Source organism: Melopsittacus undulatus, chromosome 12, assembly GCF_012275295.1.
Source record: "Melopsittacus undulatus isolate bMelUnd1 chromosome 12, bMelUnd1.mat.Z, whole genome shotgun sequence".
In the NCBI taxonomy this organism is placed as follows: domain Eukaryota; kingdom Metazoa; phylum Chordata; class Aves; order Psittaciformes; family Psittaculidae; genus Melopsittacus; species Melopsittacus undulatus.
The window spans coordinates 21,431,154-21,445,950 of NC_047538.1; the positions used below are offsets into that span (position 1 = coordinate 21,431,154).

General features: G+C 53.1%; 1 protein-coding gene across 10 annotated transcripts in view; it reads right to left on the reverse strand.

Annotated features, from left to right (window-relative positions):
* The window catches only part of NCOR2 (nuclear receptor corepressor 2), a 218,771-nt gene that overhangs the window by 69,855 nt on the left and 134,119 nt on the right, over nt 1–14,797 (reverse strand). For 5 of the 10 annotated variants that reach the window (XM_034068502.1, XM_034068501.1, XM_034068495.1 and 2 more), the window contains 6 exons: nt 13,748–13,814; nt 9,182–9,369; nt 7,809–7,905; nt 5,379–5,557; nt 2,246–2,300; nt 617–715 (listed from right to left, as the gene is read on the reverse strand). In XM_034068502.1, the coding sequence (XP_033924393.1) occupies nt 617–715; nt 2,246–2,300; nt 5,379–5,557; nt 7,809–7,905; nt 9,182–9,369; nt 13,748–13,814 (685 nt within the window). The remainder of the gene's footprint in view (nt 1–616; nt 716–2,245; nt 2,301–5,378; nt 5,558–7,808; nt 7,906–9,181; nt 9,370–13,747; nt 13,815–14,797) is intronic. The other 5 variants (XM_034068507.1, XM_034068499.1, XM_034068506.1 and 2 more) reach the window with 3 other exon arrangements.

Below are 14,797 nucleotides of genomic sequence, written 5' to 3' on the forward strand. Positions count from 1 at the left end.
CCGGCCCAGCCCTCATCCAAAGAGTTACGGTCTCCTCCAGCTACAGCACCACATCTGCTAGCCCTCAAGAGGACCTCAGACACTCTCCAGATAGACTTACAAGCCTCTGCTCAGGTGGTCACCAGCAGTCATTCCCACCCAGCTCATTCTCCTCTTGGCACAGGTACAAGGCATAAGCACCCTGATCCAGCTCCCAGGAGCACCATCCCCATCAGCACACTGGCTGCTGTCTCCAGAGTGGAGACAGAAGAGGCTCCACTTGGTTCCTGCCCAGAGTTAGAGGCTGCATGGGCAGCCCTGTGCCACTCCTGACACGCAGGCAGGTTTTCTGCATTCGCTCCATCCTTTCCCAAGCATCCTGGGTTTGTTATTTGCTTTCTGAAAGCCACTGTGACCTTGGCACGGGAACGGACAAACATCAACCACCAGAAAACAGCACATTCTGAAGAGCTACACAGAGCAAAACCACAGCCCTGTTGCAGCCTGCAAGAGAGACCTCCATCTGGGGAGGGGGTAAAGCAGCATTCGGGGTGCTCAGAGTGCTGCTGAGAGGCTGCCAGTGCAAAGCAGTGCGAAGCGCTCAGCCCCATGTTTCATAGGTCCCTCCAGCTCTTACCTGGCCCTTCCCGCGCCGCCGGTAGTTCCTTCTTACAAGGTTCTTGTAGTTCTCATTCTTCTTGGTCAGGTAGTAATAGAGGACACAGTCTGCCACCGTCTGCAAGGACACAGCGGGTCAGGGAACAGCAGGTCCCATCCCATTGCGCTATCAGGGAGCAGACTTCAAGGAGCATCACTCAGGCCCTGCCATTGCCAGGTCTGCTGCTTCTGAAGGTCTGCAGCCCAAACACCTCCCTGCATGAACAGACCCATCCCACCTGGAAGCACCCAGGAGCAGGGTGCTGCTGCGTGCTCCCAGGGGCTGTGCTGTCCCTATCCCTGTGCAAGGAGCGGAACCATGTGCAAAACCAGATTGCAACTTTGAAAGTGTTAATTGGATCTCTTTCTAATCTAGCCCTGATTATACACACACAAGAACACAAAAACTTACAGTCATCTGTTCCAAGGGCTAAGATCACTATTTTTTTATAATGCAATTTAAAAATCTATTAATTCATTACATTGAGCCATACTTTGCATCTCTCTCCAACAGGATAATGGATGTGTTCTGTATCATAATTACAGCCTGATTTACAAATGAGTACAAATAAAATTAGAAGACATTTTACAGCTTGGAACACAGGCTGGATTGTGAGCATCATCCAAGTCCCACCGCTTTCAGCTTCAGCAAGTGGGAAAGGCTGGAAAGAGCCTGGGATCTTACAGCAACAGCAGCAGCACAAGGTTGCTGCTGGCCTCTGCCTGCTTGCTGCTTTGGAAAGAAAAGTCAAGGCCTTAGCAGTTATTTCTCCAGTCTGAATCATGCCAAATCAGGGAATAATTAAGGTCAACCCCTGAAAGCAGAGGGGTTCCCCCAGAGAGTGGACACTGTCTGGATCAAACACTGCATGAGATGGGCAGAGGATGCAGCTACCTCCAAGCAGCTCTCAAATGTCTGCTGCTCAGGGGAGCACCTGGTCCATCACTGTCTTTCCAGGCTGTTTGTCCAGGATCTGCCCATATGGCCAGTTGCACAGAGGGTACCTGCCCTTGCTCAGAATGGAACAGAGACCTGCCTTCCTTCAAATCCCTTTTTCAAACCCTTCTTCCATCAGCAAAAAGGAAAAGTCCCAGAAGCACAAGGCAGAGGCTTGGGAAAGGTCAGACCCTCCTGCAAGCTGAACAGCAAGGGGAGGTGTGTGTGCCTACATGACACCAACCCAAACTGCTGCAAGAACTGGGACTCAGCCCACCCTCAACACCCCTGACCTGAGCAAAGAGGGGACCCCTCTGCTCTGTGCTGGGCAGCCTCGTACCCACCCACTGTGTGACAGCCTGGCTGGTGCAAACTGCTCCAGGAGATGCTGGGAAGCAGCTCCCCAGGCGGATCACAGGGGGCTGCAACGCCTCTGTGCCAGGCTGGATGTGTTCACACATCTCCCTGCTCCAAACTCCCTCAAGCTGACTCAGTCCCTTGTCTCTGCAGGGAGCCAGGAGGCATCTGGACCATGACCAGGCCTCTGAGCTGCCACCAGCACCCACAGGTGCCCAGCATCCACTGGCTGCTCCTGCACCAAAGGGAGATGTGATGGATGTGATGCCATCTCTTATGGCATGAGGCAGGTTAAAGCCAGGCAGGGATGCTTACCTTCCTGTCCAGAAAGGATGCGATCAGGCCAAAGTTCTTTGGATGCTGCATGAACCTGAGGAGCAAAAGGGATAGGGTTAGCATGGGTTCCGGCTCTGACCCTCTTGCAGCTGGGCTGCCATGCCCTGTGTGCCTGAAGCAGCAGGAGCAGCTCCCTGAGGGACCCAGGGGGGTGAGGAAATATGTGTCTGCTGCTCAGCTTCCAGAAAGACAGGGACTTTATACTTAGCCCATTGCAGCCGGGCTGGTCAGCAGCTCCAGTGAGCAGATGTGCATCACAGGGTGGGAGAGGGCAGAGGGGCTGCTCCCAGAGACACCCAAGCCCATACCAATGGCAGGATGGGCGCAGAGCTGCACACGTGGTTGAGGCTTCGGGATGTGGCAAGGAAAGGGTGAAGAATTGCCATCAATGCCCAAGCATCCTGCCCGAGCATCAATGCCCAAGCATCCTGCAGCATGGCTGAGCAGGACCCCAGGCCTGTCTGGGCTGTCAGGAGCAGCTGCAGAGGACAGGAAGGGAAACCCAAGGCCCAGGAGGAAGCTGCCACGTTGCTGAGTTGCTCAAGAGATCCCCAGTGCCACAGTGGCTGTGAGGAACGAGGCCTCCTGCCCAGCAAGCAGAGGAGCTGTCAGCAGGCTGGGCCCTGGTTCCGGCAGCACAGGAGGGTGCATCACCACATGTCCCCAGGCACAGAGATGCCTCCTCCAATAAATCCCTTTGCTTAGCTGGTGGGGAAGCACCTCAGGCCAGCAAGGCCTTGGCAGGAGGTGCTGCTGCTGGCAGGGGGATGGTTAACCAGTGCAGCACCAAAGCACCAGGAGCCTGGTGAGCGGTGACTTTGCTGCAGGGCTGCCACCAGCACCCGCTTTGCCCACACGAGCAGAGTGGCCAGTGTGGCACATGTGGTTTGTCAGCTCCCTGGAGCTACCAGCTCTGTGCCCCATGGAAGTGGATCAGAGGGAAGAGGTGGGTGAGCTGTGGTGTGGGTGCCTAATGGGGTCCCCAGTCTCTATCCCACACGCAATTGTGGCCTTTTCTGTCACCTGAAGAGTAAAACTTACCCCCCCCAGATATAATACAGAGACCAAGATACCCCCAAAACATGTGAATGAGAAAAAAGAAACCAGAAATGCTGGGGGTGAGGGGAAAGATAAGAGCTGGGCTGCTCAGACAGGCTGGAATCACAGCACAGAGCTGGAGACGTACCCAGCACAAACAGACGGGCTTTTCAAGGCCATGTTATCAGTGATGCTAACACAGCCTTGTGAGCAGTGCAGACAACAATACATTGTTTTTCATCAGCCAGACTGTGTCCCCATAACAAGGATGGATGCTGTGTTCTTATGGTGCCCAGCACAACAAGGCCTTGGTGCCTGAGCAGGACCAAGGGGTACCACAGCCTTCATCAGCAGACCACAGCCCCCTGGCCATGAGCTCTCCATAGAGAGACCTGAAATCCTGCCCAGAAGCAAATCAAATCAGACTCTTCCTCGTGGTTATGTTTTGACAGCTAAGATAGCTCAGACCTGGAGCCTGTCAGCCTTGCAGAGCCTGGCTGCCTTCTCCAAGAGCCCTCACCATGAAGGCTGAATAGAAGGTTACATCAGGTTTCCATGGTCTCAGGAAGAGGCCAGCTCTGGGTCACAATCACAGATGACACAAGTCTGGTTCACTCTAAAAACCCAGGCTAGAAGCAACAGCACACCAGGCAGCTCAGCTACCCGCACACTGGGATCGGGGCGGGAGCTGACACAGGACCCATGGCCCTCCTTCCAGCTCCTAAGTACCAATCTCTTCAAATGAGCTTTGTGAGAGCCCTGAAATCCTGCTGTATTTATGCCTCAAGCTCTGCATCACCCACGGTGATGACACAGAAACCACCGTGCACAGCAGGATGCATGAGCTGGGTGTGGAGTCTTCCAACCCCATTAGGCAGGCACGGCCCCACCATTAAAGACCAAGTAATTAGTCTTTGCGTCATTTGCGGGCAAGCCTTGCTGTTTGGGGTGTCACATTTTAAGGCTAATTAGCAATGAGGATTCTCCTGTACCAAAGGCTTGGAGGCGGTTTGCTTGTTTTGTTCTCTTTCGGTCTGTCTTGGCACTTATCTCAGCAGCAAACAGGAGTCATCACAGGCAGGGACAGGAGGAGGGATCCCGGACATGGAGAAGCTTCCAGCATGGCTGGCTGTGGGCCTGCTGCTATCCCATCATTGTAGGGAGGCCAGATTAAGGGAGCGCTGCTGTAAGGGATGAGGTGGCTGTGATGTACCCACGTACCTCCATGTGCCTCATGTCCATAGAAGTGAGCTGGAGTTGAACTTCAGCTGTGTTGTCACAGACACATGGTACATTTGGGGCACCAAGGATGCTCTGGTCCTCCAACCTGGGCCCCCACTGGGCCACTCTGGATGTGAGGCTAAGGTGAGACCCACAGCTTGGCTGACAGCACAGTGGTACCCAAGGGAAGGGATCAGCAATCCCCCAAGTGATCTCAGTTGACAAAGTGAAGCTGTTCTGCAGCGCTGCTTGCAAACAGGAGAAAGCACCACAGCCAGAGTTCGCATGTGTCTGATGTGGGAATGCATCCATGGAAACAGCAGCTGGTGGCAAATCCTGCAGACAGCAGGATGGAGCACTGGGGGACTGGCACCAGCTGGAAGCTGCAGCCTGAGAGGGTCTACATGGGGGAGTTGGATGTTGACAGCCCCGAGAATCCCCTTGGACATGCAGTGCCCAAAGGACAGCATGTAAACCCCAAACCAGATGAGCCTATGGAGTGCTGGGTTTCATTGGTGTTATCTTTCAACTGGCTGATGGGGATGCAGAAGCAGAAAACCTCCTAGTTCTCCTCATGAGCAGCAGCTCTGCTCAGGCATACAGTCACACCAACCATACAGTCACACCAACCATACAGGCACACCAACCATACAGAAAGCCTGAGGTTTCTATGCAGGTGCATCACCCTGCACCCAGGCCCAAGGCAGCACAGACTACAACTGTATCCCTGGGGAAAATCCATTCTCCTTGGGAAATCCATGTTTCAGTGCACTGGAGCCCTGGCCAAAGCATCGCATGGGTCCTGTCCACACTTCCCAAGGGCTACACACAGAGGTGTATGGGCTGCACTCACTTTTCCCGGAAGGTCTCCTTCTCCTGCTCGCTCCACATGTTCATCACCTGCCGGTCCTTGTAGACCTTCATGGGGTCATCCATGAGGCCGTTCATGTTGATGAATTTAATGCGCTGCTGGTCAGCATCGTAGAGCATGGGTGGGATGACAGCGAGCTGGCGCATCTGCTTCTCCAGGTTCTGGGGGGAAAGCAGAGAACAGTCGGTCAGCACCATGGGCCCGTGGGGACCGAAGGGGACAGATGCTCGAGAGGAGAGGACAGGCGGAGGAACAGGAGGATTCACAAGCAAGCACCAGACAGCTTTATTGCTGGAGTAATTGTAAATGAAATGCTGAAAGAGGCTCTTGCTGTCAGCCAGGAGATAATGAATGTTGCAGTCTGAAATAAAGGCTTTAAGATACCGTGTGGAAATGTCTGACTTAAGCAAAAAAGCTCCTGACCATGATGAAGACAACTCAGAGCAGCAGTGGCACAGGGAATGCAAACCCCAAACCCATGGCCATATGGAGGGGTTCAGCCCCCCAGCCCTAATTCCCAGGGAAGCAGGTCAGCTCTCAGAGTCTATTGAAAGGAAGGACAGAGGGAGATGTAGTGTTTCCCTTCCACACAAAACCTAATACTGTTCCAGGAGGGTTCAAATGTCACTGTAACAGGGCCATCATTCCTGTCTTTCCTCTTACTGCAACACCCTGGGACGTAACTTAACGCCTTTATTCCATCCTATTCAAGCACAGAGTTCATCCAGAGCCCTGGCTGCACACCAGGACAGGGCAGACTGGGCACACTGGTTTCCTTAAGTATTTGCAACAGAGTGGCCAATATGATGTCTCATTTCTGCTGTCCCCTGCCTGAACACTGGGACTATCCCTTCAGCTGGTCCCCTGGCACAGGGGGATGCTCTGACCACCCTCTTTGCTAGCAGCAGCATCCCTTTGAGTCCTGTCACCTACAATGGCACTGGCCAGACATAAATTCCAACCTTTAACCCAGGAGGGCCAGGTCTCAAGTGCTGTTATGTTAAATTACAGGAGAACAGTAATGTCCAATCCTTCCCACAACCAGGCCTGCCCAGCACCACTCTGCTTCCCTGCTGTGACTGATCAGACCCATCCTCCTCTTCCTAAAACACAGCTCTGCACACACAGGAATGCTTCCACTCATCCCATCACGTTCCTCATCCTCACTGGGACGCCTCCCATTGAGCAACCATCTGCTCAGATGCCCTGGGGGTGTCATTGTGGGAGGTCAGGACAGCTTGCAGCCAGAGCATTGCCCTGGCAGCCATAGAGAGCCCCAACCAGAAGGAGAAAGCCAGGGCAGGCAGAGGCAGCAGGCAGCAGCAGTGCCTGCAGCAGGCAGCCAGACCTCACTCCTCTCCAGCAGTGTGCTGGGGCAGAGAGCTGGCCTCTGCCACCAGTGATGCTCTCACCTCCCTGCTCCTTCCACCCCTATGGAAGGGCTGGAAGCTCCTCTGAGACAAGCACAGCAGTGCCTTGTGCTCAGCAGAATGCTGTCAGCGTGCTGTTCAGCAGCACACTCACTGTGAGGAGGCTGGAGGCAATCCTCTAACACTCCTCTTGGCCATGACCTCTGCAGAGCTGTGAAATGTCTCTCTGCTTCCGAGATCCATGTTCTCCAGGTCATTGCCTTCACTGGCTAACAGCAAACTGCCCAGGAACCAGGGCAGGGAGCGACCAGGGTGCACAGCCTGCAAACATCTCAGCTATTGCTGGGCAATGGCTGCTCTCCCCTCCCAAATGCAATCCATTCACTGCAGTTCGCTGCCGTGCCAAGAGAGTGGAACCCTTGTGAAACCAGATCCAAACGAAGCCAAGGTCACGGGGATGTTTCAAGATGAATGGAGCACTCCCAGAAGATGTGGGCCAACTGGCTCACGTACAAACCCTTCATTCCATAGGATTCCCCTGTGTGGAGCCACACAGCCCATTCAAAACAAAATGAAACGAAACAGAACAACCCCTCCACCCGGCAGCCAGGGTGCTGGCTCCCTTCCTTCCCCTTCCACCTCCAGTTCCAGTTTAAACCAATGGCCAGGAGGTGAATGTGGGGTGCTACCCAGGATGAGCAGCATCCTGAGGTTTCAGGTCCCAAAGAGGCAGTTTAATGCTGACAAATCCTGACCACCAGCTCCTGGGATGCTTTGCTCCCTGTTTTGGTCCTGCAGAACCATTGCACAGCCCTGTAACCTGTCTTGGGTGGCTGGAAAGATGCTGCTGGGTATTAAACGAACACCTCACTTTGGATCCTGTCCAGAAAGCCTATTAGGCATCATGGCATCTCCCCAACCTCAGCGTGGCCTGAGCTTAGTGGGATTTGTATCTGATTTCCCCATGGGAGCTGGCAGTGCGCTCGTGTCTTCAGAGTGGGGTGAGGAGTGAAGAGGAGGAGAAAGGACAACCTGGTCTCACCTCTTGCTCTGAGAGCCCGTCGATGATTTCTGACACCTCGTGCTCGCTGCGTGCAGCTGACATGGAGAGCCCACTGCTGCCCCTCTGTCCTACCCTGCTGGGAAAGGGCAGTGAAACACTCACACACTGAGGCTCCATTTCATGAGCAGCAAAACACACTGGTGACAACCCAATGGCTCTGTTGTCCTCCTTGCTGACCTCCATCATGGCCATATCCAACACCCCATCCACACCACCTCATCCCATGCTGCAGGAATGGTGCCTGCTGAAGCCCCACAGCACTGTTCCCTGGGATCCCCAGGTTCAGGGCTCACAGGACAAGAGCCTCAAACCACCTTCCTTACCTGTGCTGACCTCCTGGAATGCTACAACGGAAGGACATTTCATACCCAGCCATACACTTCCCCATATTTTATCCTGCTCATCGAACCACAGCAACAGTGGCATCAGCGTTAGCAGCGTTAGCCATTAGCACTGATGCCACTGCAATCTGGTTTGCAAATGCTGTGGGAACTTTTACATCAAAACCAGCCACTGACACCCCCCAACATCATTCAATGTAACAGCCACATGTCCCATGAACTAAAACGTCTCTTATTAAGCAGGTAACAAATGAACACATTTCTTCCTCAGTACCATTTCTCCCTGTCTCTTTAAGACAAAATAAAGCCACTATTAGGAAGCCTGGACCCATCTCGCTGTTAGTGGGCATCAGGTGAGGTGCTGGCAGAGGGGGTTTGGGTTCTGCACACATCTGCTGTCCCTGGGCAAGATCCTGGGACTGGAATGGGAAGGATGAAGAGTTTTCAGCAGATCATGGATTCATGTCTGCTCCTGGCACAAAATAATGTGACCTCAAATTGTGCTTCCAATGAGGAGGAAACACCGGACAGGGGATGGGAGAGACAGAGGACATCCTGCCCCCTTCCCATCATCTGTAGCCATTCCTATAACTTCTGCACATTCCTTATCCCTGCCCATGCTCTGATCAAAGCATATGCGTGTATTTAATCATCAACATGACCAAATGCATCTGCAAGTCTCGTACATCTTAGTTTGGGCCTAACACTATGGCAATAGCTAGCACCGTTCTAGCCAGGTGCTAACACAAGAGAGCCGCCCCTTGCTCCAGTGTGGCCAGCCTGGGGGTCAGCAGCACAGGGGACTCAGGCAACCACATTCCTGACATTTCTCCTTCTCTTTTGGCCCTGTTCTGAGCCATCCTGGGGACGAAGCAGTGAAGCTTCTGCTCTGACCAGACAGGGAGAAACAGCCCTGACAGCCACCCCATCCCGCTCCTCCCGCACACAAACCCCATGCCCATCCCATAGAAAAGAGAAAGGCTGTCTGATACCAGCTCAGCCCCTTCCTACCGCTTCTCCTCTAACCTCTGCATGCGCTCTTGCAGTTCCCGCTGCTTCCGGATCTCCGGGAATTGCTTCTCATAGTATTCCCGTACTTTGCTCTCCTTGGCACGGCGCCGGGGGTTGTTCTCAATGCGCTCCACTTTCTTCTCCCAGGCCTCCATCAGCTGGTCATAACGCTGGCAGAACTTCTGTTCCTGAAGGCAGAGGGAGAGGGGGAGCTCAGGACACTGCCTGGGAAGGGCAGCTCCTGCAGGGCTGTCCCTCGAAGGCTGCTCAGCCTGAGCGTGAGTCATGGTACCCAAAGGAATATGGTTCATTGGGACATGCTCCAGGCTCTGTGATCAAACCCCAGGTGAATGCTCAAAACCACCAGGTACCCACAAGGCTTCTCCCTTCCAGCCCCAACAGCTCTGGTGAGCCAGGACCCTCATGCAGTGTGGTGATGCCACCGGCTCCTCCACCACCCTGGAAAGCAGGAGCATTTCTCCAGCTGCTGCTCCTGCTTTTAGGCCCAGGAGCAGGATAAGCACATCCCCACTGATGGCAAACCCAGGCTCTGCATGGGGTTTTGATGCCAGGTCCTTCTGGAGGACATTCTCCTGGTCCAGCATTGCACTTCTCCCTCATATTTACAGGACTGGCCCGATAACCATGACATTGAAATATCACTTTAAACACCTCCCCATACCAGCCTCCAACTGCTGCTCCCTCCTATGGCCACTCTTCCTAGAGGAGAATGCCCACATGCTGGCAAGGTCCACACCAAGGAGGCAGCGGTGACAGAGTGTGTCCATCCTCAGTGAAGGCAGCTGGGTGACCAGAGGGGGTTTTAGGGTTTCATTCTGAGTGAAACACATGCTCTGTAGGCCCCAGATCAGGAAGTGAAAGCAGATGTCACTGCAAAACCATCAGTGCAAGCCCCAGGTCACCTCCCACCCGCCCCCTTCTGCTTTCCAGAACAGGCAGCTCAGCACCGGCACTGCACCAGGCAATAACCGAAGCACAGCAACACATCCTGTGATCCCCATGGCCCTTTGGAGGCACCTCAACAACAACGTGGGCTGGACAAAGCTCCTCGAACCCTAAACCTGATGCAGACTAACATCCCTGCCTCAAATAAACTAACTCCCATTTGTGCATCCAGAGCCAGAGACTTTCCTGCCCCACACGTGTGCACAGGAGACGCTTGGGTTTTGGCTAGAGGAGCTGAGGGAAACAGCCAGAAAATGAAAGTGAGGAATGAGAACAAGAATAAAACTGCCCTAAATGCCACCAAGGGAAATCTCACGCTATAGGTAATGCCAACAGCTTGGAGCAGTCCCAGCTGCTGCATTCCTACCCCTCCCCAAGTGATGCTCTCAGCCCCCTGAACACAAGAGCTCCCACCCTGCCAGCAAATCTGCTCCAGCCTCCTGCTTTCAGAGCATCGCATTTGGAAGGGGCTAAAAATACCCTGCAAAGTTTAGGAAGGCTCAGTGGTGGGATGCAGCGGGTGCTGGTGCTGTGTGCCAGCCCATGGGGACAGCCCAGCACAAGGAGGGCTGGGCCTGGTGGGAAGCTCTGAGGCTTTGGAAGGTCTTTTGCTCCTCATGGGAATGAGCTGGTGCTGGGTCCCACATCACTGCCACTTGGCGCAGCCGCTGGGCTGCTGCACTGACGGTTCTGTTCCTTCCTTTCCTGCACTCTCTGGGACAGCTCAATGCAGAATTCCTCTTTCAAGGAACTCATATTTGCAGATAGGAAAAGCAACACCAATGTCATGCTGCTGACCTCCCCGGCAGCAGGGTGGGCAGGAGCAAAGCTCCCCCACTCACACAGCTCACCCTGCAGAGCATGGCTTTGTTATGGACCCGCTGAGCACTTCTGGCTCATATCTGCTTCCTTAAAGGCCTTTCCCACGTGGGGCAAAGAGATCTTCCCTGCCACACCAGCTTCAAACTGCTGGGCTGCAGCATCCCTGTCTAGCGCTGTCTGGTCCAGGTGGGATACAGGCTCTCTGCAACCTTTTCCCATCGTTTGAAAGCCAAGATTACAGGCACCTTAGAGCACTGTGCGTTCCCCAGATCCTCACAGCTCAATCACCAGGAGAAGCTCCTGGTCAGGCACTTCAGGAGTCTATTCCTTCTTCTTTAAGCATCCTCTGAGCAACCTTAAGTGAGCGTGTCCATTCCTGAGCAATCATCTGTGCTGGCTTTTAGCATCAGTGCTTCCTCTGCCCCCCTTCCCAGCTGGGCTCAGCAGCCCATCAGCCTCTCAATCACACCAGTGAGTGATGGCAAGCCAAATCGGACTTGACATGCGTGTCTAAAAATGGATGAATAGTAACGCTGCCATAGCAGCTGAAGGCAGTTTGTAGGCTGTGCCAAGCCCGAGCCCTCCCGCAGCCCACGCTCTCACAGCTCCAGGGAACGGAGAGGAGGGAAGAGTGAAGGTAACAGGAGGAACCAGGCCAATCCCTATACAAGCCCCACGGTTTTCATTCCCTGGCTGATGGAGATAAACGCCTTACACTCAGAACACCACCATTTAGCCTTCTCTCTCTGCAGCATCACCTCTCTGATGGCAGTTCCATCAGCCCACCTCGGTGGAGGCAGGAGGAAGCTCTGCACATCCTCTGTGGGGCTCTCAGCCCTATTGAGACCAAGCTCTGACCCTGCTCCAGCCAGCCCTGGGCAGTGATAACACCCCAGAAAGCAAAAGAGCCAGAAAGAAACACTGGCACGTAGATGGGCTTTGCTAAAAATAGGCTCTGCTACAAAACAGGCAGAAAAATAGCTAAGCAAACCCATTTTGCAAACAGAATCAGCAAATGCATTCACTTTGCAAATTCAGCAACCGTATGTTGCCTGTTTTGTAGAATAGGCAAAATGCTTCCCTAAACTGAAAAATCCCCTTTCAAGGACACGGAATAAACTGGTTGGCAGAAAGGCACCTATTTTACATGGCAGTGACTTCAGTGCACGCCGTATTTTAGGAACCGTGCTCCTCATTAAACCCTTTCCCCCAGCTCCTTGATATTCACAACAGAAGGACTCGCTCCAGATTTAGAGCAGTAACAGGCTGTTTCCACCAGAAAGCAGCTCCTGGGCACTTCCCTTTGGGTTCCACTAAAGCCACACGGTGCTTTACAATCCCTGCTTTGAGGAAGGGAGTATCAATCCGCTTCCCCCAGCAGTCCTCAGCAGTGGTGAGGTGACCTGAGCAGCACCCATGCCCACGCTGCATCGAGACCTGTAGCCCCTTGCTAGAAACCTGGGAGAAGCTTTATCATGGATTTGGACACATACGGGAGATGCAACCAAGCCTTTGGAATGCAGGATCTGTGGCTTTTGGAAGATTGCTATAAAATGGGGGGGAATGAAGCATGGGAAAGGAAAGGAACATGCCTTTTTCACCATAAATAAGACAATAATGTGATTGCTGGCTCAGAAATGTCAGCACTGAAAGCTACTTTTAAAGGCAGGGCCTTCAAACCACTTCCCAGGCTTATTATTCTGAATTTTTCCAGCAATTCCTCCAAGCCAGAGCACTTGTGTCCAAACCCAGCACTGAAGCCATTGACCTGCACCACCGGCAACACCAGCGCCTGAGCCTGCCCCAGAGCAGTGAGACTGAGGCAGGATCCAGTATTTGCATCTTCCATGTAAAACATGAAGCCCTTTGTTGAGCTGAATCACCCTTCATGGAAAAATCCACCTTCCTGGTGGGGCCATTGGTTGCTTTTGGCATTTGGTTGCTTCTGGCCAGAGAAGCTGTGGCTGCCCCATCCCTGGCAGTGCTCAAGGCCAGGTTGGACACAGGGGCTTGGAGCAGCTGCTCCAGTGGAAGGGGTCCCAGCCCGTGGCAGGGGTTGGAGCTGGGTGAGCTTTAAGGTCCCTTCCAACCCAAACCAGTCTGGGGTTCTATTTCCCCTTCTGCACTGGTTTTGCCTCTCAGCTCCTGCCGGCAACTACTGAAGGCAACAAAAATGTATAATTCTGTAAATCCCACTTGAACTTTCTCCTCTATTTACCAGGCACTTGCAAGAAATGCCTTTGAAGTCTCATTTGAAGTCTCAACGCCACCTTACCCCTTACTTAACCAAGATCCATCTTCTTGAAGGATGCTGGAACTATCCTGCAGGCAAAGCCGCCTAGAAACAAACTGGCACAGAGCTGGAGTTTTGTGTTAAACCACAGATTCCTAGAACATTGCCCTGTGGTCAGCTGCAAACAGTCACATCAGCCTTCAGACCATTTACTGGAAGCAGAGTCAGCTTGTTTCACACCTCACTTTGGGTTCAATTACTCACAAAATAGACATTTACGTTATGAACAGGCTCTCAGAGATCAATGAAGGGCTCGCTGTGATTAAGCCAACCCCAAGTGTTGTCTCTGCAGGGAGGGAGGTGCTGCCTGCAGCAGGAGCAGGCACCTCTCCTTTGTCCAAGTTATTTTAAGCATAAGAGATGCCACAGCAATGCAACAAGCAAAGCACTGAGCTCCAGCACCTCTCTGCTGGGAAACGTCCTCTTCTTTCTCACGTAATAAATTACATTGCTTACTACACGTAAAGTCCAAGGGAATCACTTACCCACTGCTTGCGAGCATGATTTCTCCTCTTGAAGTACAAGATTAACTTCTTCCGCATTGCCTGGTTTCTGTAAAGAGATGAGAACTGATTAATGAGGCAGCTCAAACCCAAAGCCTGGCTCTCCCCACTCCCAAGGGAGCTCGCAGTGCAGCTTTCCACCTGAACTTGGAACTGCAGCAACTTCAGAGCAGCAAATGTGGTTGTGTGGGGACCTCACCCACATCTGTGGTAAAGGGACTTCACCCACATCTGTTGGTAACATCAGGACTGAAGTTGAGCATTACATCCATACGCTCCCAGTTCTGCAGAGCTTTACCATGTGCTGTATTTATCAGGCTGTTTCTTGCCTAATTTCACATTTTGATGTGCAAAACCCAATGGGGTCCCAAGAGCTGGGGAGCCAAGGCCAAGCTTTGCATGGCAGGAGGTGGCTCCCCAAATGAGAGGCCACCCTGTGCCCCAGTCCTCAGGGCCAGCAGTGATGGAGCTGTCAGTACACACACACAGAAGGGGTCATTCACCCTGGCGGCTCCGAGGTGCTGATAAGGAGGCAGGATTGCAGCAGGGCTTGCATCACATATCTCCTAACCTCTTGCTGGCTTGGAGCTGTGCCTAACACCACTGCAAACAAACCAGCCACTTGCAGAATGAGGACCTCAAGAGAGAAACTGGCCACTGCAACCACAACCAACCCAGCGTCTGCCCAGACACCCCTGGTTCCTTCTTTCTATAGACAGCACGACATAATCGTTCAGGGAGAAGCAGCATCACAGCAGCAGGGAGCTGGGAAGGCTGCATGAGCACCCCGAGCCTAACACAAACCCTAGAGCTGATCTCCTGCCGCTGTTCCTGTTGCTATTATCCACAGCCATAAAATCTCTAGGTAAAAGGTAGAGACCAGGGGCAGAGGAGTTTCCGTAAGTCTCTTATCCCGATTAAAGGCCGAGCTGCAGTGTGTAATTACTGAGCAGGAGCTTAACAGTCTCATGCAGGCACGTTCTGCAGGGTTTAGCAGAAGGAAAAGACATCCCTGCTCCTTCCTCATTCCCC